Source organism: Gavialis gangeticus, unplaced genomic scaffold, assembly GCF_001723915.1.
Source record: "Gavialis gangeticus isolate Ggan-Ray unplaced genomic scaffold, GavGan_comp1, whole genome shotgun sequence".
Lineage (NCBI taxonomy): Eukaryota > Metazoa > Chordata > Crocodylia > Gavialidae > Gavialis > Gavialis gangeticus.
This window is the reverse complement of record NW_017729001.1, coordinates 1,398,640-1,418,971: the sequence shown is the minus strand read 5'-3', so window position 1 is coordinate 1,418,971 and position 20,332 is coordinate 1,398,640. Positions and strand designations below refer to the sequence as shown.

Genomic DNA, 20,332 nt, shown 5'->3' with positions numbered 1-20,332 from the left:
GGGGCGCTCTGGTGAACAAACGTTCCCCCAGATACTGGTGGTCACCCTTGATAAACTTACAGGGGGCCATCAGATCATCTCTGAGCCTGCACTTTTCCAGGCTAAAGAGCCTCATTGCTCTCAGCCTGTCGTCGTAAGGTCTGTTTTCCTGACCTCTGATCATGCGCATGGCTCTTCTCTGGACTCTCTCAAGCTTCTCCACATCCTTTTTGAATTGTGGAGCCCAAAATTGGATACAGTACTCCAGCTGCAGCCTCACCAACGCCAAGTACAAGGGGAGAATGACGTCCCAGGATTTGCTTGAGAAGCATCTATAGATGCAAGCCAGTGTTTTGGTCCCTTTACTAGCCGCAGGATTGCATTGAAGGCTCATGTTCATCTTGTGCTCAATCATAACCCCCAAGTCTCTTTCTTTCGTAGTGCTAGCCAGCGTAGCACTGCCGAGCCTATAAGGATGCTACATATTTTTCCTCCCAAGGTGGAGAACCTTGCATTTTTTGGTGTTAAACACCATCAAGCTCTCACCCGCCCATTTGCTGAGCCTGTCCAGGTCAGCCTGGATCGCCCTCTTGTCTTCAGGTATAGATGCTTTGCCCCAAAGTTTAGTGTCATCAGCAAACTTGGCCAGTCTGCTTCTGACTCCAATGTCTACATCGTTAATAAAGATGTTGAACAATATGGGTCCAAGGACAGAGCCTTGGGGGACCCCACTGGTCACAGGGCACCGTGATGATTAACTTCTGTCAATTACCACCCTCTGTGTCTGACCACGGAGTCAATTTTCCAGCCAGCGGATCGTGGTCACAATTGGCTAGTTTCACCAAGAGATGATCATGGGATACCATGGGATTGAAGGCTTTTTTGAAGTCAAGATATATGACATCAATCTCTTCTCCCTTGTCCAGGTGATAGGTCACCTGGTCGTAGAAGGAAATGAGATTGGTCAAGCAAGACCTACCGGCAACAAACCCATGCTGGCTATCCCTCAGGATGTTGGCATTGGCCAGTCCATTAAGGATGGCCTCTTTAATAAACTTTTCTAAGACCTTCCCTGGGACAGAAGTCAAGCTGACAGGTCTATAGTTAGCCAGAACCACTTTCCTCCCTTTCTTGAAGATCGGCACCACATTAGCCTCTTCCAGTCTTCGGGCACTACACCAGAACGCCAGGAGTTTTCAAAGATCCGTGCCAGAGGCTGGGCTATGATGATCGCCAGCTCCTTGAGTACCTTGGGGTGTAGATTGTCAGGGCCGGCTGACTTAAAGGTATCCAGCCTCTCAAGGTGTTCCTTCATGAGGTCAGCATTGATGGAAGGCAGGGGATCTCCCTCACTCGGACCTCCCTGTCCCGTGGTGGGCATGGGCGTCCCATGGGACTGATGAAAGACCGACGCAAAGTACCCATTTAATAGGTTGTTTTTTCCCTGGGCGTCAGTTGTCCCATCTGGTTCAGCAGGGGTCCAACGTTACCCTTGCTTTTCCTCTGGCTCCCTACATATCTGAAAAAGGACTTTTTATTGTCCTTGATGCTGAAAGCTAGTTGGAGTTCAGTAAAAGCCCTGGCATTCCTGGTCCAAGATAAACCTGGCTGAATGTAGGATCAGACTTAATTGACTTGGGTCAAACTGGTCTATGAAACTTCTGTCCCAGACCTCTTCCTGGTTCAAGTTAAATCACAGCTCTCCAGCATCCCAGCATGCTTTTCAGCCCTGGGCTGTGTTGTCTGCTCCAGCAGAGAAGGGTTGGGGAGTATGGGGGAAGAGGCAGGGACTCTTCCTCCCCCTCCCTCCAGTGGGGTCTGGGGCCATGGAGCGGGGTTAAACCCCCCTTCCTCCGAGTACAGAGCTGTCTTGCTGCTAAACTTATTGAAACTTACTGCTGTCTGCGACTGTGGACTACAAATCCCAGAGGCACCTGGAAGCAGGAAGAAGAAATAATGAGCAGTCTTGCTGAGTTCTGCTTCTATGAGTCTGGACTACAAATCCTAGAGATCTCAGGGGCAGCAGGAAGAGGAAGTGAACATGCAACCCATGCTGGCTACATGCCAGAGAGCTGTGTTTTAGTGCCTCCCAGTTTCTGGCTTGAGCCACTGCAGGCATGTGGGTGCATTTCTTGAATCAAAAGTAAATGCGAGTCCAGTTGTTTCTCAGTTTAATTTCTGCAGTTTAGACTAAACTGCAAAGACTGAACTGATTCAGCCTCAGGCTTTTTGACTGTCTGTACTTATCCCAAAATTCTATCCTCACAAAAGAGTCTGGAGGAAACCTCATCTAAGCAAACTGACATTCACAGGTGAGCTAGAGGAAGGGAACTGTTGATTTAAAAATTCAGTTCTTAAGCTGTCCTCCTTCACCCAACAGACTAACTCCTATTCCTGTGGTTGGTAACTTAATCACTAACCAAGTTAGAACTCTTGCTTCCTGTTAAGGCCACATGTATATTCCTCCTTTACATACATTAGCTGCAAGACGGTAGTAAATTTCAGCTGCCTTTTTTTTACACTGACTGAAGCATCAGGTTTCTAAGCAGGTGCGCTAGTTTACTGTACAGAAGTGCAGACTCTTGAGTTTTAATGTTTTAAAGCCCACAAATTTGGGATTGCTTTGAATGTGTTAACACAGCAGCTACATTTGCCTTTGGTGATTGATCGAAGAGGAACACACATACTGCTTAATTGATCTTTTTCCTCTTGTCTAGATTATCTTCATGCTCCAATTCAACAGCCACAGCACTAAATCCCTTATCAGAGCCCTAACACTCACTCTGATTTTCACTACCCAGTCACCCATGCAAATCTGCATAAGAAACAGCATCCTGATTCACAGGAGACGGTATGGAGCTCCTTTCAGAAACCACATATGCTCATAGTAAATTAAGAGGGTGAATTGCTGTTGAGGCACTCCTCTTTCAAACCATGTGCTTCAAATGTGTAATTTATCTCCCTGTTGGCTCAATCATGAGATACCTTGTCCTCCGAACAGAATCATCCACATGGCAGCACCAGAGCACTCCCTTATTGCAAGCCTCAAAATGTTACTTTTAAGACTGCTTCTGGTAATCGTTTCTTAAATGTTATAATAACATCTTAGTCCATTACATTCACAAGCCAATGTGGCTTTACTTTAACTGAGAGAACAAAGATTTATACAGAACTGTCATTCAGTTGGATTCCAAAAGAATTATTAATCTAATGGATTATAATCCATGAGCTACCAAAAACATTTTTGAGAGCTAACATTTTCATTTGATTTTCCAGAAAAACAGCAATGTATGAGAAACCATATATATCTATGAATTTACAAAATGAGATGACCTGCAATCTTACCTCAGCGTATTTTAGTAACACCATGTTATTCGATCACTCTTTTATAATCCTGATCTGAATTTCATCTAGATTACTGAACATATTGTTCAGTATTCAGTAGCATAACTTTCATCTGAAGTTTTACAAACACTAATTCAGTACTTACTACTCCACTGTGGCAGATACTATGGGCCAAAGCCTTATTTTACATACTTCTAGGGTCAAACTTATACTATGATACTGTATTACAAAACCCAATATACTACAGAGTACTTCAGTCTAGTATTACAACTCTTTTTATGATTGTTCTCATTATTGCGCTTTCCTCATTACTGCTAAACTTAAAACTGCACTGAATTACATTAGTTGCTTTATGCACTATAGTAGTAACTTTTAAATATGGATTCAAGACTGTAAAAGCAGATACTACAAGAGGAACTAGGTATTCTGAAGTGTCTTGATCCGTTCTGTCTTACCTGCAGAAGTGCCCACGTAGTGTGTGGACAGGAATAATGCTTAAGCCTTTTTAAAAGCTGTTTAAACAGCAAGCAACCAAACATACAAGCCAATTTAAAATTGTTTAAACCTCCTGAAATATTTCAAAAGTATACCCAGTTAATCAAATTATTTTGAACTGGTCCTCCTTGAACCTGTTCAGTGTCATGTGACACCAAGCTTCCCATGACTAGTGTGTGATCACTTCTCCAGGCATCCCATGCTGCACCGTTCCTCACTGCCCCAATTCCTGCACAGCAACTGGCTACTCTGGTATGCAGTTTGGTATGCTCCAACCTATGTTGCCTGCACTTGAACCAGTCCCGTTCCAGGCAGACTTGGGCTGGGAGAAGAGGGAATGGCTGTGGGGGAAGAGAGGATCCCCTGCTTCTGGGTTACCAGGGTTCTGGGTGCTCTGAGGGGTTACCACATGTCTCTGCAGCTTTTAAACAGCACTATTACCAAGGCCAAAGTCAATTTGATTCCATTCCTGGTACCTGATGTGGAGAACCCTGGGTAACCCCACGAAGCACCCAGTACCCTGGGAATCCAGAATCAAGGATAACCGCTCTATCCACCTGGCCACCCTTCCCCTCACCTCGTATCAGCCCATTAAGCAAGTCTTATACCTCCACTTAGCTCAAAACAAATTTCAAATTTTCATACCTTTCAACTCGCCATGGCCTAGTCGTCCTAGTCGCCCAATTACAACTCTCCAGGGAAGTGATGTCATTTGTACTATCCCAATGCACCATTCCCACAGCTTCTGCAGACCAATTTTACGTGCAGACAATTTGCTCCTCCTTGATCTAGAGATAAAAGGAGAAAAAGAATGGAAATGAAATATTTTCAGATTTCTTGCTCATATTTATTTCATTTCTTACTATCTACTCAAATTCTTATGCTGTCCCCATACCTACAAAAATGAGTTGCCTCACAGTTAGATATCAGAAACTGGTAAGTTTTTTTCATCTGCTTTTATTACTAGTACTGCAATAGTACCCAAAGATGCCAGTCAAACTGAGGATTGTACCAAAAGCACTTGAAGGTACTCTGTAGGCATTCATAAAACAAAACTAGAACTTCTTTTCTCTGCACTTCATAAGCTATGATAGAAACCATCATTTTAAGTGTAATTCCCATTAACCGTAAGAGAGGTTACTATATAGTGGGTGCATCTACACGTGCATTTGAACTGGGATTGATCTAGTAAACTACTCATGAGTAAACACGCCTGGGCAGGTTTCTATACATGCAGGGACATGGGAGTGGATTTGCTGCTCCTAGCAGCAAATCTGCTCCCGCTTCCTGTGGCTCTGAAATGAGCCCTTTCTGCCACCAGGGGTGCTCTAGGCTTCCCCTGGGTGCTAGCTGGCAGGGAGCACCGGGCTAGGAGACAGCTGTCTCCTGGCCAGGACTGGGACATTGCTCCCTGCCCTTGGGGGACTACCTGCTGCTGGGGCAGGGACAATGTCCTCCTGCCCCAGCAGCTGAGAGCTCCCAGCTCTGGCTCCCTGATTGGGACAAATGACTTGGAAAGAGCTGCAGGGGAGGAGCATGTCCCAGCCCCCTGCCCTGATCTGCTGGTGGGACAGCTAGCAGTGAGCCCCTGACTGGGACAGTTCCTAGCCCCCACTCTGAAATTGAGGGGAAGGGGCTGGAGAGCCTGTTCTTTGCTCAGCTCTTTAATTGTAGAGCTAAGTAAGGAACAGGCTGGAAAGCCTGTTCCCCACTCAGTTCTGTGAGTATGGAGCTGGATGGGGAACAAGCTGGGGAATAGGTTGGGGAGCTTGTTCCCTGCTCAGCTCCGTGAGCACAGAGCTGGGTAGAGAACAAGCTCCCCAGCCTCCACCAGCAAGGAGCTCCCAGCACCAGTTCTGCGACTATGAGGCCAGTGCTTGGAGATCCTTATCATCCAACCCAAGCTGTTGTTATTGCTAGATCCTTATAAGGATCTCCCAGCCTGAGCCCCGCAACCACAGAGCTCAGGTTGGGAGATAATCTCCTAGTGCTGGTCCTGCTGTTGCGGACCTGGCACTGGGAGATAAGAATCTCACAGCCCCCCACTTCCTGATCATGATGACAGAGCGGGGGCTGGGAGATAATGATCTCCCTGCCCCTGCTCATCAGTCGCAATCATGGTGCAAGGGGCTTGAAGTTCTCTGCTGCCAGGGCAGGGGGACACAGTCCTTGCCTGGCCTTCAGTGGCAGAGCCCACCTAAGAGCAGGCAGCTTCTGGGGCAGGGAGCAATCTTCCGCCCTCTGGTGGCCAGCTGACTGGGAGCAGATTTGCTTCCGGTCAAGCATCTACGTGGGCACTACTGTGCAATAACTACATGCAGTGCATCCTTACTTGCCGTTGCAAGCACATTTGCAAATACATCCTTACTGGCAGTAAACTAAGCTACTTCACAGTAAAGTGTCTCATGTAGATGCACCCAGGGATGTACAAACAGCTAAGTAACACAGTGAAGAATAAGAAATATCAACCCAGACTCATACAAAACTTAAAGGTTTTTACCTATTTGGCAAATCAATATTTACAATGCAGGTTTCCAACAGTTCACCGTGGAGGTCAGTGCAGGATGCTAGGAGCCAGCGTTGGTCATGGGACAAACAATATCCAATGAAGAGCACGTTGTATTTCTGACTGGCTTCTCCAAATGTTTCTCCCAGTTCAGTTTGTTTGTCTTTGATGGGTGCCAGTATAAAAGGAGGTGAGTAGAGCTGGATTGCACTGGGTCGCTATGAATAAGGCCAACATCATCATCAATACAGCTATTAAAATTGTGTGCCAAAGAATATATAATATGGATTAGTGATATGTATGGAAAAAACATGAAGGTAAAATAGACAGAAGCAGGTGCAAATGCTTTTTTGTAGGAATAATTTAGGCAAAGTGGCTGGAAAATGCATCTCCTAGGTCCAAAATGCAGCATTGTTTCTGTGCAACTGAACATAATACCGGTATTTATTTCTGTGTCTCAGCTACTATTCTACATAATTTTATAAACATACAGCTCAGTGTTTTGTTTTCACTACATAGGGGCTGTTCAACTGGCTGCCTGAGGGCTGTATGCAGCCCCCAAGAGATTAACATGCATTCCTTGGGTTCCCAGTACAAACACTACTCCCTTCACTGCTCTCCTGCTACTGCTGTCAGAGTCTCCAGGCTTCTCCTCCCTCCTTCAGCTTCCACTTTCTACCCCTGCTCCTGGGGGTAGAACAGGACAGGCCAGGGCAGCAGTGTGGCCCATAGAGATGAAAAAGCCTGCTGCTGGCAGGCTTGGGGGACCCTGGGGCCTTGGCATGATGGTGCCAATGCAGCGTGGTAAGGGCTGCCGTCTGCACTGGGCATGGCAGCGCATCAGAAGTTGGACACCCCTGCACTATATCATCATCTCTAGTACCTTGAAAAGAATCAGCTGCTGGCTATTCCATGTACTTCACATGCTCACTCTTTCTGATTTCCAAGAACAGTAAATGCATTTCTTAAACAGGACTCCTTGGCCCCCCAGTACAGGTACTAACCTCTGGGTTCTTGAGGGTCATCTCAATGCTGGCAGCAGGCCCAAAGCCAGTAAGAGACTTAATATGGATCTGTGTGGGCAATGGTCTTCTGCACTGGCAGTACACTGAAAATGCCAAAGACTTCAAGTGTTGAATGTAGAAAACCTGCTCATCCTTCATTGTCTGCAGCATGTACTGGCAAGGCACAATCTGTACATTTACATAAAAAACAATAAAAATCAGTATTAAAAGATTGTTTCTCAACCCCAAAAGCGTACCACAAAACAACTCAAATTAATGTTTATTTAGAGTGCCCTTCATTAATGACTTAGAAACAGAGACTTTCTATGTTCGTTCTCTATTATTTATTATTTGCATCATGGAAGTGACTACGAGTTCCTGTCAGGATTATGGCACCATTTTGCAAGGTTCTGTGAAAACACTATTTATTTTACATAATTTATTTCAATATTTAAGGATGTAAACTCTCAAGAGCACTTTAGAAAAAAAATCCTGTTGTCTGGCAGCTCACGACTGCCTAAATGCTGTGAAATAAAATTATCTGTGTGCTGAACAGGCAAATGTATTTAAAAATCTGGATGTGTTGAATGACCAGCATGTCCTACTGCATATTTCTCATGTTGATGTCTTCACAAATGCTACTGACATAAAATGGAACGATTGGCCCACCCAGGTTTCTACTACATTTCAGGTCTCATGTAGCAGCTATTGGCCTTATATTGTACTTTGAAAGGGTATTTGACTAATTATGTATGTTTGCTGTGTGGGGAGTGCGCTATACAAAGAGCCTATTGATTGGTGGGATTTAAAAAAATGCCTTAAGACTGCAGGCAAGTTTTTATTTTTAACTTTACAATGAGTCAACAAAACCAGGATTGCAAAGTACACGTCACGTCTGATCAGCTCACTAGCTTGTCTGTAAGGGGAGGACAAACTTTACTCCAAGCTCACTAAACATACTACATTAAGGTAGACTTAAACCAAAAGCCTATACCCAAATATTTCCAATATACGCAAGAGTTTTTTGGTCTATATCTGACTTTCTGGATGGCCCTACCAAAATCCTGGAAGCCTGAGAACTCTGTGATTCAGACACAGCTTTCCAATTGCCATTTAATTTAAAAACAAAAAACAACTGCGCTTCACTCCAACTATAAAATAAATCCGGAACCACTAAGTCTTCTGATTTGACAATCAAATTTGAGATCCAGGTTGCCCGTGGACATGTGTATACCTCCCTCCCTCCTTCTCTCAAACATCTCTTCGCCATGTATTCCATTATGAAACTAGCCCCCTAACTAACATGGGGTTGTATGGATGTTTGCTGCAGTAGCGTGTTTTGCTAGGAACATGTAGTTTGGTAAAGGACTTTTACTAAAGCCTATCAATGAGAGAGACAAGGAAAGAACTGTGATTTGACATTACCAGGACCCACTTCTTCCTCTTAAAACTATCTGCTGTATCCATAGTCAAATACACAGATCATGGATTGGACACCTCAGCCATTTTCAGACTCACCGACAACTCCCGTTTACTGGAAGACTGTCCTCCTATCAAGGGACTGCTGTCACACTGAGTTTAGTTAAGTGAGTGGCATCTTTAGGGAGGTAAAGCTAAACTTGCAATGTATCAATTTGTGGTATAGGGAGGTCCTGGCTCTTCTATTCTTAATTAAATAACAATTATGAGAGTTGGTACTGCTCCTCTTATTTTTATTTTGTTCATTTTCATTTCTCCTTTTTTGTTTTAAATGGTAACTGCTGCTCCTAGGACTCTGGAATTGCTGCCTTTACACAGAGAGCTGCCTTGTGAGATAACTTGTGCCTGCAATGCTAAATGGCATTGCTATGACCCAGCACATAAAGCAGTGCAACTAACCACTCCTCCCTCTCCCCACCCAGTACTGAAATGTTTCTCCAGAAACAGTATGGACTTACAGTGATGAAGATGACCATATAAAAAGTGAGTTGTTGGGTGATTTAGTGCCAACTTGCACAGCAAGTACAGGAGAAACAAACAAAGAAAATGGCCTTTCAGAAATGGAATAAGTGATTCAAAAAGCATGTTTTAAATGAAAATCCCTTTTATATTCAGAACTGAGTTTACAATGTCTTTCTAAGGTAAGATCTTAGGGGCAGAGGCTTGTTGTTCACTAGGTTAATATAGTGCCTAGAAAATGGTTCACCCAAAAATAGACATCAAAGAATAACAATAAAGCACGTGATATCTGTGGTGATGACCATCTGAGCATGTAGATAGATATATATTGTCTGCCATGTGTAATTACTTTTTTTTTTTTTTTTTTACAACGCGTAATTTGTTTAGCACAGTTTTAGTAGAAGGCTCTTCTCTACTGTATTGCAATACACCTATAAACATCTGCTTGGTTTTTTATTTTAAATAATAATATTCTATATACCACACAGCAGCAATGGAGAAAAGGTGTTGTGCGAAGTAAATTCTGTTACTTTTTATTTAAAGAGCTGTCTGCTGTTTTGACATATTGGCAAAATGTCATAAATAAACCGCACTTCAGGTGCCCAGAAAATAAGCGTGATGCAGTAAAAACTGGCAAGCCCATTAATCATTTTACATAAACTGAAATCTAACTGTACTATTGATCTTCAGTAGCACAGCATCTTTTCATATTTCAGTCATTGAAATGAGTATGGTTATTTGTATTTATAATTTTTTTGGTTGGGCCTAAATATTTCCTTGGAGTCGAACAAAACAAAATACTCAACTGTGATACTGATTTTATGTCAAACCTGTTCTGGTGATAGATGACTAAAGAAATCCTTTAATACTACAAATACAAATAAAGTAAAAGGCCAAGATTATCAGAAGTGACAAAAGTATTTTGTGCCCAACATATGACACCTTAATAGAATGCAATTGTCAGAAAGGAATAAGAACCATCCTTCTGAAACACAGGAACCATTTAGGCCCCAAGGTGTCAAAGATATGGCCCCTGGGCTGCACCTGTACACAGAGCCATATTATCTGGTCCCTGGCACTGCCCATGGGTCTTGGAGTGGAGTGACCCACAGGCAGCATGCAGGGTGCACTGGATGGCCTTGCACCCTGCAGGCTCTGCCAAGCTGCACCACACAGGCTAAGTAGCACAGCAAGATTGAAATGCAGAACCGATCTGTGGGTCTGGTTCAGCCCACGGGACCAGATGAATTTTGGCAGCCCTGGTTTAGGCTATCAAACTGAGGACTGAGAAAAAAACAAATTGCTTTTGAAAATTATGGCAGAAGGTTTCTGCCTTTTTTCATGTGCATGTGCATACATGTATATAACAAGCTTTCTTCTCTTTGCATTCACTGGCTTACTCTGCTTTCGCATATACATTATAGCGGGTGGGTCTCTGATAAAGATGTACATAATCCATGGCAAGTGGTAGCAGCAACGGGCCAAGTACTGTTCATGACGATACCAATTTAATCCTTAAATAATTCCACAGTCAATAACTACTCCTGCATACAAAGGCTGTATGGCAATATATTGTTAAAAATCAGGTAGTAATAGAGTAGCACACCTTATACAATGTAATGCTTTAGATAAATGTTAATACATCATATGCATTAAATAATATGTTTTAAAAGTGAATCTAATAAACAGGCTGAGACATAGAACATACAGGCTAGGGACAGACATTCAAAAAGCCTGAGTCTGAATTGATTCAATCTTTGCAGGTTAGTCTAACTTGACTAGGCTGAATCAGCTCGTAACTGTACAGACATCCCAGAAATGCAGGCACATGCCTGCAGTGGCTCAGGCTAGAAGCCGGGGTAGGGGTGGGGGCACGGGGAAGCCCTTCCTTCCCTTCCACAGTGCTGAGCTGAGGGGGGGCATGGCCAGGCCATGGAAGGACACTTTGAATAGGGAGGGGTCCCCCCACCCCACTTCTGACCAGCCCAGTAGGAAATTGGTAACACAGTGTTTGTCACTCCATTAAGAAAACAACAGAGGGGCATTACCAGCTATCTGTTGATGCTGCCTTTGTCCTGTCTGCCACAGTAGGGACCATAGCCAGCACATGGTATGCTAGCTAATGATGAGAGGTGCCTGTGTAAGGCAGAGAGGATGGGGCAATCCTTGATTAGCAGGGAGTGGAGAGGGGAGGGTGGAAGCAGGGGGAGGCCAGGCAGACTCCTGTAGTCTCTGCCAAGCTCCAGCCAGGGAACAGAGAGGAGCAGAGAGCCCCACCTAGTCCAGAAAGCATGCCGGGATGCTAGAGGAATCTGGTTTAACTTAAACGAGCAAGGGGTCTGGGACAGATATTGCCTAAACTGGTTTGATGCAGATCAGTTAAGTCTGATACTACATCCAACCAGGTTCATCTCAAACTGGTTTCAGCCATTTTCCAGCTGGTTTATGTCCACTGAACATCTGTTCTGTTACAGGCTAAACCAGTTTCTGATCACTTACACTGGTTTATATGTAATGTCTGTCCCTAGCCACAAAGTACAATCTTTCTGTAACGCAATGCCAACACATACTATAGGCTAAGGAACCTAAACCATTGTAAGAAATCATTTCATAGAGAACACAGGTGCTGGACCATGCACAAAAGGTTTATTTTAAGAGCACTAGAACACTATGTCTTTCTGGGCTACATTTCCTGCATTAAGTCGCAAGTAGGACATTATTTTAACGTTGTATCATATATACTCGCACACCAGACGGACCTTCTTTCTCAAAAAACAGCCCTCCAAAATTGGGGTGCATGTCTTAAGCAGGGAAACTGATTTCTGCACCAGAACAGAAGCATGGGGACACTGCAATGGCTGCTGAGGGCAGAGTGCAGTATGTAGTATCACAGTTAATTTTAACACTTTCACCATTGCTGCCAGTTTGGGATTGGATGCAAGGAGGTTAAAGCTGTAGTTTTGACTGGGCAGTGGTGGTCAGGTTTAAGTCAGGATCTAGCTATGACTGGAAAAAACCTTTCAATTTGCTCTCCCACAATAAACTGCCTGCCTTATTTTGGGAGCATGCCATAAGAAAGGAAATACAGCACTCTGTACATTTAATAATAATGTTGCAAACTTCACATTAACCATGTGCAGTTCCTGTACTCCATTTCACATTGTCGTCTCCTGCGGGTAGGAATATTATGCTATGCTAAAATGAGTCTGTAATGTAAAAAAAATGGAGTGAACAAGAATTACCTGGAGAATGAAAGAATTCCTCATGTTCTCAGGTAAGTTATCCAGCATTTCTGTGTAGCATCGCATCAAACTTAACAGCCAGAAATTGGCTGAGGCAGATTCCTCATCTGCGGTGTAGGTAAACGGATCCACCATATAGATGACAACTGCTGGAGGATAGGCATTGCTGTCTGCAGATTCTGGCTCAGTGGGAATTCCTATTCTCTCCCTCTCTGTAACACTAGAGACATACCTATTGTTAAGTGCAAAAGCAAATTACAATTTTTCTTTTTTTCATGTTGCAAGGGCATGAGAAGGTAAACAATGAGTCAGAAGGGAGGACCATTGAGTTCTTGTTGTATTTATTTAGCATATGCAGCTTTGGCATATTGTTTCAACCATCTTAAGGCTACCAGGTAGCACAGTAAATGGACGTAAGTCAACAATGTGGAACATGGTTTGAACGTGTCCACAAAGGCATTTGTTGTCACTGCAAATCCCCACTGGTATAGGTTTGAGGCACAGTGACCCTATCCAGTTTGAAAATGGTTGAGAAGTGCCCAATAACCGTGTGACTATTTAAATCCTGGTTGACTGACTGTAGGGTCAGAGATGATTGGTGACTGATTAGTGCTTGTGCGGACCGTTTTTTGTCCCATCAAATAAGTAAAGAAAAGCTGAAGGGTTTTGAAAGGGTAGACCATATTGGACATCTTGAGGGGACCTGAACTATTGGTGGGTTGAATATGTCCCAATGCACTGACAGCATAGGGTTATCATGGAGTCTGGCTAGTACGTTTACTTCAGCAATTGGGAGCAATGTTACTAAGGACAGGTAACCATGGGAGTGGAGTGGGGTGCAATGTGCTTGATACAAGATACATTGTAGCATGCAGTGGGGTGTCCATTAGTACACTGTGTGATGAACGAGTCCATACATGGGCACAATATTCTGCAACTGAATAACACAGTGCAAAAGCTCTCTTGTTATACTGACAAAACAGAACTAAAAATGCAGCCCAAGAATAGTCACTGATAAGGAACTATATCTCCCCACAGGAGTATACTATGCCAGCATACTTCCTAAAAATAGTTTGTTAAAGATATTTTCCAGAAGACTAACACAATCCCACTTAATAGACCCAGAATAATCCAGCCCTGAGAAAATGGCCAAGTACCATGTCAGTAAATGACGAGATCTTATTTTTTACTTCTACTCACATATGCATAGTTTTTTAAGCTGAAGAAAGGCACCTGAATGATGGTGAATGGGATTGTGTGCCCACAAAAGAAATGCCACATAAGTAGTGATTTTTTTTCCAAGTGCCTCCCCCGTGACCATTAGCAACCAACATCCACATGTGATAAAGTAGTCCAGATGACATTTTTTTCTGTTCAGACTGGCAACTAATGCCAGCCACAGTGAGGTATTCTGTGTAAATCACTGAATGGAAGTCATAGCAGCTTCAACCAGGGCTGGATTAGAACTTGTCACTTAGGAGTATGTATAGAAGCTGTTTTTTTCACCATTTAAAGCGCTTTATTGCTGTAACTTAACAGAACTGCACAGCTTTACAGCATTTTAAAAATAGGTACAGCACTTTAAATTAACTCTTGTTAAATAAAGTATTGAATTTGAAGCACTCTATTTTACAGCACTTTAGCAACCTACAGTGCTTTAAATAACTTCTGTATTCTGGCTAAATTTCTGGTGATTTTGCCAGTATTCCATGGGTTCTGCCAACTTGGTTAGTGCTCCCTGACAGTGCCTGGTCCCAGCAAAGGGAAGGGGGTGAAAGGGACATGCTGCGGGTGGGACACACATACACATGCATGCACACCCTGAGACCCTGCATGGATGGGAAGGGCCAGATGCTTGGATATACTATGGGTAGGACACATGCATGCATACCCACACATGCCCGCCACCCCCACACCCCCTGAGACCCTGTGCGGCTGGGAATCGGAGGCTTGCAGCAGGGCTGGGCATGTGTGTGCATGTGTGTGTCTGTTGACCAGCCTTGTGGCAGGTGCAGTGTCCACTCCCAGTGATGGGGACATGCCATGGGTGGGACACATACACATGCTCCCTGAGACCGTGCCTGGCCCGGGACCAGATGGTTGGAGCTGGGCTCTCAGTCTGGATAAGAGCTGCTGTCTGGCCTATAGCAGAAGTGGTGCCTGCTTCTGCTGAGTGACAGCCTCTCATCCCAGCTCCACCTTCTTCACTGATCTGCTGCTGTTCAGAGTCTGCTGCAGCCCCAGGAGACTTTGGAGCACTCCATGCTGCCTAGCCTGGAAAGTACAGGAAGCCTCAGAGGCCTCTTCCCACCAAACACTGTTCTTCTGTCATGTTTAAGAGCACTATAAAGTTACAGTGCTATAAAAAGTGCTCTAAACTACAGCACTGTAAAACATGCATGGAGCACTTCTGTACACACCTTAACAGATGAGAGTTCCATAACCTATTACATTTACCTATAGCCATTTATGAGCAGAACACCTATTTTCTAATGTTGTCACTTTCCTACTGAAAGCTATACGCCCCTAGCAGACAGAATTTATAAAATATTCCTAAGTGTTTTTCAACATTTTAAAGTGATATTTGGCTCACTGCTATTTATGATGGCTAACAGCACCAAGCTGCTTACCCCTCTATTTCCAAATGTGTTCTAAATAATAAAAAACACTCACTAGTTTTCATTGGAGGGTTGTTTACTAACAGAAGATATTAAATAAATAACAGCAGTACTATATTTTCTTTTAGTCCCTAGCACCCCACAGGTGGCATCTATTTTGTTAGGTAAGAAAAACACATGAGTAAAATGTTGGGCCTATTGACATTCCTGTAATTTATGAGAGGCTTCAGGTACAGGAATTGTATGGCTGCAGGATTATAAGGTATGAGATTGGTAATGCATAGGCTCACTAAGATATTGTAGTAACTTACCCTTCTTGTCCTTCTTGCTGTGATTGCTGCTGTGATGAATTCTGTCCAGATTCAGTGTCTCCACCAGAACCTGTGTTCCCCTGGGGTCTGTCTGCAGAATTTCCCCCAGTGCTGGTGTTCTGTCCTGGACCTACACTTCCACTAAACCCTGAAGAAGAGGTAGTGCTCATCTGGTTAATGCTGGGTGTTGAGGAAGATGCCGACAACTGTGGCACTGGGGGTCCAGATGCTGAGCTACTTCCTGCTGCCAGGTTAGTGTTCCCACCACTGGGTGTGGAATTAAAGGAATTGCCTGTTGGTGGTGCCCCAGGAGCTGAATGACATGTTGAATTTGGGGGCACAGATCCACTGTTCCCAGGTATTGTTTGTCCTTGGCTTGCTGATGCTGGGGTTTGGTATTTAGGTGGTAACAATAGGCTGCTGTCAAGCTGCAGAGTAGCTAAGTAAGGTGCTGAAAGTGTATAAACAAAAATTGAGGTTAATGATGGCATATCAGTTCTAAGCAAACAAAGCGCTGTCAAGTCATACAATGTCTTTTAGATTTCTAGAACAGTTGTAAGGCACACAAATATTAAGATAATATAATTTCCATTATAAATATTTAATTGTTCAATCAATTATGCAAGGGGTGCCTTTTAACTAATGTAAATCAAATGTCTCATACAAAGAACGGACTTTGCAGAGTTCCTGCAGTGTGAAGAGGAGGGAAAGAGAATCAACAAGACTACTGGCATGTGCCATTACTTCTTCGTAGATTGTGCTGTAATAATCATATACTTGCGGCTGCATATGGCATTCACCTTTGCAAACTGCTGGATGAATTATTTCAAAGTTCACAATGAGAATTTAACAAAGCATCTTTGTCATAGCTGAAGTCCAAAGGCCATTTTTAGGTGGGCTATAATACTGGTAGATTTAATTATTGTAACTCTTTATGCAACATCACGAACTCTGCCTGTGGTACATGTCTCTGGCAGTGAGTGTGGAATGCCTGTCACATCAGGTAGTATGGTAATAGTTCCATCCAGATATGTGGTAAATGAAGACTAAAAGCAAAACGAATGAGGTAGTGTGATACTAGCAACTGTTCCAGATACATAAATCAGGTTCTAGACCCCTTGTGCTTCTCTCAAGCATAGGGATCACCATGGCTGGAACCAATCAGAGAATTTGAAGGACTATGCTAGCTGGAGTTATTTAATGGCCTAATGTCACTGCTACTAAGTTATGGCAGAGCCAGATTGGGCCAAAGTTTGAGGGAGCTACCTCCCCCTGTTCGCTCATATAAAGCAGGCCCTGTTTCCAGACTGAGAACAGCTAGACTGGAGTCAAGAATGTAGAGCTCAAATTAATCCAAAGCTGCTTTAATGCTTCACAGTATAGCCAGATTAGTACAGAACTCCCAGTCATGCTCCAGCTTCCAGGTTTATCCCAAATCTTCATAATTCTCAGAAATCTTCCCTTCTCCAGAGACTCTCAGCAGACTCTAATATGGATAGCTACTTTCAAAGCAAAGGTGATTGCAGAGTTGAATTTCAAGACTTCACTGAAACTGCCTGACCAGTTCCCCAGCGGTGCTAAATCAGAGAACTCTAAGCTTGTATATCTCAGGTGATCAAAACTTGGGAGCAAGAAAGCAGCAAGTGTTCCTAAGCCCATTGCCAATCATGCTGATCATACTCTCTGTTTCCTTGTGCTCTCCTGTCTGTGTGTTTCTGTATTCACCTCTTTTCTTTTCTTTCCTGTGGCTAGGCCTACTCAGTTTAGAAAAGAGATGCCTGAAAGAGGACATAAGGGTTTAAAAATACTAAATGGTGAAAACAAAGTAAATAGGGATTTATTATTTACTCTTTCACGCAATCTAAGAACTAGGGGTCACAAAATGAAACAAGTAGGTAGTAAGAATAAAATTAACAAAAGGAAGCTCTTTTTCACTTAGCATGTAATTAAAATGTGGAACTCTGCTATCACATGTACCACTGTACCCCTCCCCCACCCCCATAACTCCAAAGTATGTACTGAACACAATCTTCCACCCCAACCAACGTCACTCACCTAGGTGATGCCGGCAGACTTGCGCATAAAGTTTGAGTTTGGAATGATTGTCACACTCCTCAGTACCCCAAGGCTGGTTAAACCATTCGCTCACAAGCTCATCTGTCAGCTTTTGCGCCACAGTCTTTCCCACCCGCATGATTCCATCACGTAACACTTTGCAGATCGGTTTGTGCTGGCCAAGCCTACACATCTGGAGGGAGAAGAAATACTTGTAACAGAACAAAATCAATAACTTCATATGCAGACTAGTTTGTGGTCTCATATCCTCCTTCCAAAGCCAGTACAAAATCTGCCAACTTTTAATAAAAAAAAAATTGTAAAAACGAAAGGCTCCCCCTGTTCTTTGTCTGTTGACTTTACTTACGTTTACAGTCAAGGTAAGACTATAAATTACAGTCTTCCTTATATATTTTACAGTATACACGAGGTCCAAGAAAAAAATATCTGGCTTTATTTCTGAAATCTGCAGTTGGTTAAAGTAACTTACTTCCTTACAATCCTAAGATGGCAGGCCAGGATGAAACACATTGTACAAGACACTCTCTACTAAGCCATACTGCATATTAGTGGCAAGTGGAAGAATTACTACTATTTTGGATTGGAAAGCAGGCACACTCCAACTAAATACCCCTCACACCTCAAAGTGAACAGCAGCCACGTAAGTACAAGGATCAGTTTCCCTTCCTCCCCAGCCCTCCTAAATTCAGCAGCATGAGAAAAGAGGAGACAAGCAGTGGCACTGCTCAGCCCATGGACTCCAGAGCTACATGAAAGCAGGGGCTGAATGCTACCACCATCCATCCATTCTTTTCTCCTGCTGCTTAATTAGAGGGGTGGGAGTGAAGGAGAGAGGGGAAGCATGAACAGCAGTAATGTTTACCCCCTGGGCTCAGGGCTGTATGAAAGCAAGGGATCTGGTCAGACCCTGTGTCAACCAGCCAGTGAACTCAGAATGCTCTCTGAGCTCACTGGCTTCCAGGATCTTGGCAAGGGAGGGCACCCCTTCAGCTGCGTGGTGCGTGTGCAGTGAGTTCTCTTCACTGTACATGCGCCACACAACTGAAGTGGGAGTAGCCACACACTTCTTGACACAATCCTGGATCTACCCATGTAAGCAGCATTTTCTTTTTCCCCTTTGTCCAATCTATTTGTAAGATCTCATTCCTCCAAACAATATTCCTCAGTTGAACAAATCCTGTCATTTTTATTCTACCAGATAATGTAGTGTAATGGAGCCATTTGGAGAAGAATGAGTTTTTAAAAACCATTTTTCATGGTAGATCTGCTCCAGCTCAAGTATATGCCCATGTTGAAAAGGTAGAGTTTTTCCCACCCCCCATACAAATGAAGCAGTGTCACTCTATAGCAGCACTTCTTTGGGACTATAATTAGTAACAGCTATCTCTTATTTTATTGTTAACAGGTTCTACACTTGCTTAGGATTATTTAAGGTCTAATCTAGTCTCTTTCTAAACATGGTATCATATTTTAAGATGCATACAGTGATTCAGAATATAGGACCAATCTTCTAGAAAGGAATCATATTTAATCAGTTTTGGAGTATGGAATTAGCTTTCACTGTGCATTCCTATATTTAATTCTGACTTTAAAAGAAAAGGCATTTCTGTATTTAGAAGAAGAGATTTTTAATGGCTTTCACTATATTTTTACTGATGAAAGAAAGTACTAAAAGAGTTTCTTGAAATAGCACAATCACAGCCTGTACAGCACTGCATTAAACATAAACATTTTTATCTGGGTCATTTTAGCTGTTTACTTTGGCTGCATGTTCCTCCTGTATAAAATCACTGAACATTTTGCCAGTTCAGCTTTCTCAAAAACCTGTGGCATCACTCACTGATTATGTAGGTGAGTGGTGAGACCGGGGGGGGGGGCGGCGTAGTGTGGATATTAACACCGTGAACAAGATGGAGTACCAGCCAATGCAATCTTTGCACCTGGTTGGGATTTTTAAAAGGGCTCAGCTTTGGTTTATTTCTAGACTTACAACATTGATCCCAATGGGAAAACAGTTAGGCAAGTGCTGAGTGCATTTGAAAATCTCACTGACACTGGCTCTGTACCTAATCAGTAAACAGACCATCTGTCCACTATGGCAATTCAACTGACTAAGTTGCAGTGCTACCATTGGTCCAAAGGTTGCAACCATACAAATGTGACTCCTGAGGATCTAAGAATCTGAAAGAGAAGAGATCAGCTTAATTACTATGGTAAATGTTTGCTGCTTTGCTCCAAAACTTGCAGTTTAGCAATGCTCATCCCTTACTTTGCTCATTCTCACTAGCTACTTCCCATCTATTGCCATAGGCTGACAAAGATTGTGGAAGTAACACTGGATGTGTGAGAAAATGTAGGCACTGCTGACCTGCACAGTAGTTTGCCAGATACACTTCATGGAAATCTGCTACAAGATGCTGCCCTTTTTTTGCGACTTTCCAGACTTTTCTAGTTTTCAGACTACGTCTACAATTGTTCCTTCCATGTCTACATTTTGATGCATCATGCTGTCATTCTAAGGGCCAATTTCAGTCTTCAGATGGCCTTTGATTTTAACAGCAGTTGCAGTTAAGGGTTGATCCTAAATTTTAAATCCTGAAACTTGCCTTAAATGGACATTGATATGGTAAGGACTAAGTGTTCCTTTATTAGGTGACATTTTTCCTGTCATTTGAAAGTGGAGAAAGTCTTCTTAAACTGAAATAACAATAATTTAAGCTACAGTATTTCCTTAAGACACTTATGCTACAAACAAAAAGTAAGTTTAAAAAGACCATGGATTTGTCCCAATTACGAAAATGCTGTAACATATCACAGT

At 43.1% G+C, this 20,332-nt stretch overlaps 1 protein-coding gene across 1 annotated transcript in view; it reads right to left on the bottom strand.

Moving 5' to 3' along the window:
- Positions 1-20,332, bottom strand: part of MED13L (mediator complex subunit 13 like) — a 517,387-nt gene that overhangs the window by 37,176 nt on the left and 459,879 nt on the right. Inside the window, exons 20-25 of the mRNA XM_019506688.1 lie at positions 17,494-17,686; positions 15,439-15,889; positions 12,510-12,729; positions 7,330-7,518; positions 6,320-6,543; positions 4,465-4,607 (exon numbers count right to left, since the gene is read on the bottom strand). Coding sequence (XP_019362233.1) covers positions 4,465-4,607; positions 6,320-6,543; positions 7,330-7,518; positions 12,510-12,729; positions 15,439-15,889; positions 17,494-17,686 — 1,420 coding nt within the window. The remainder of the gene's footprint in view (positions 1-4,464; positions 4,608-6,319; positions 6,544-7,329; positions 7,519-12,509; positions 12,730-15,438; positions 15,890-17,493; positions 17,687-20,332) is intronic.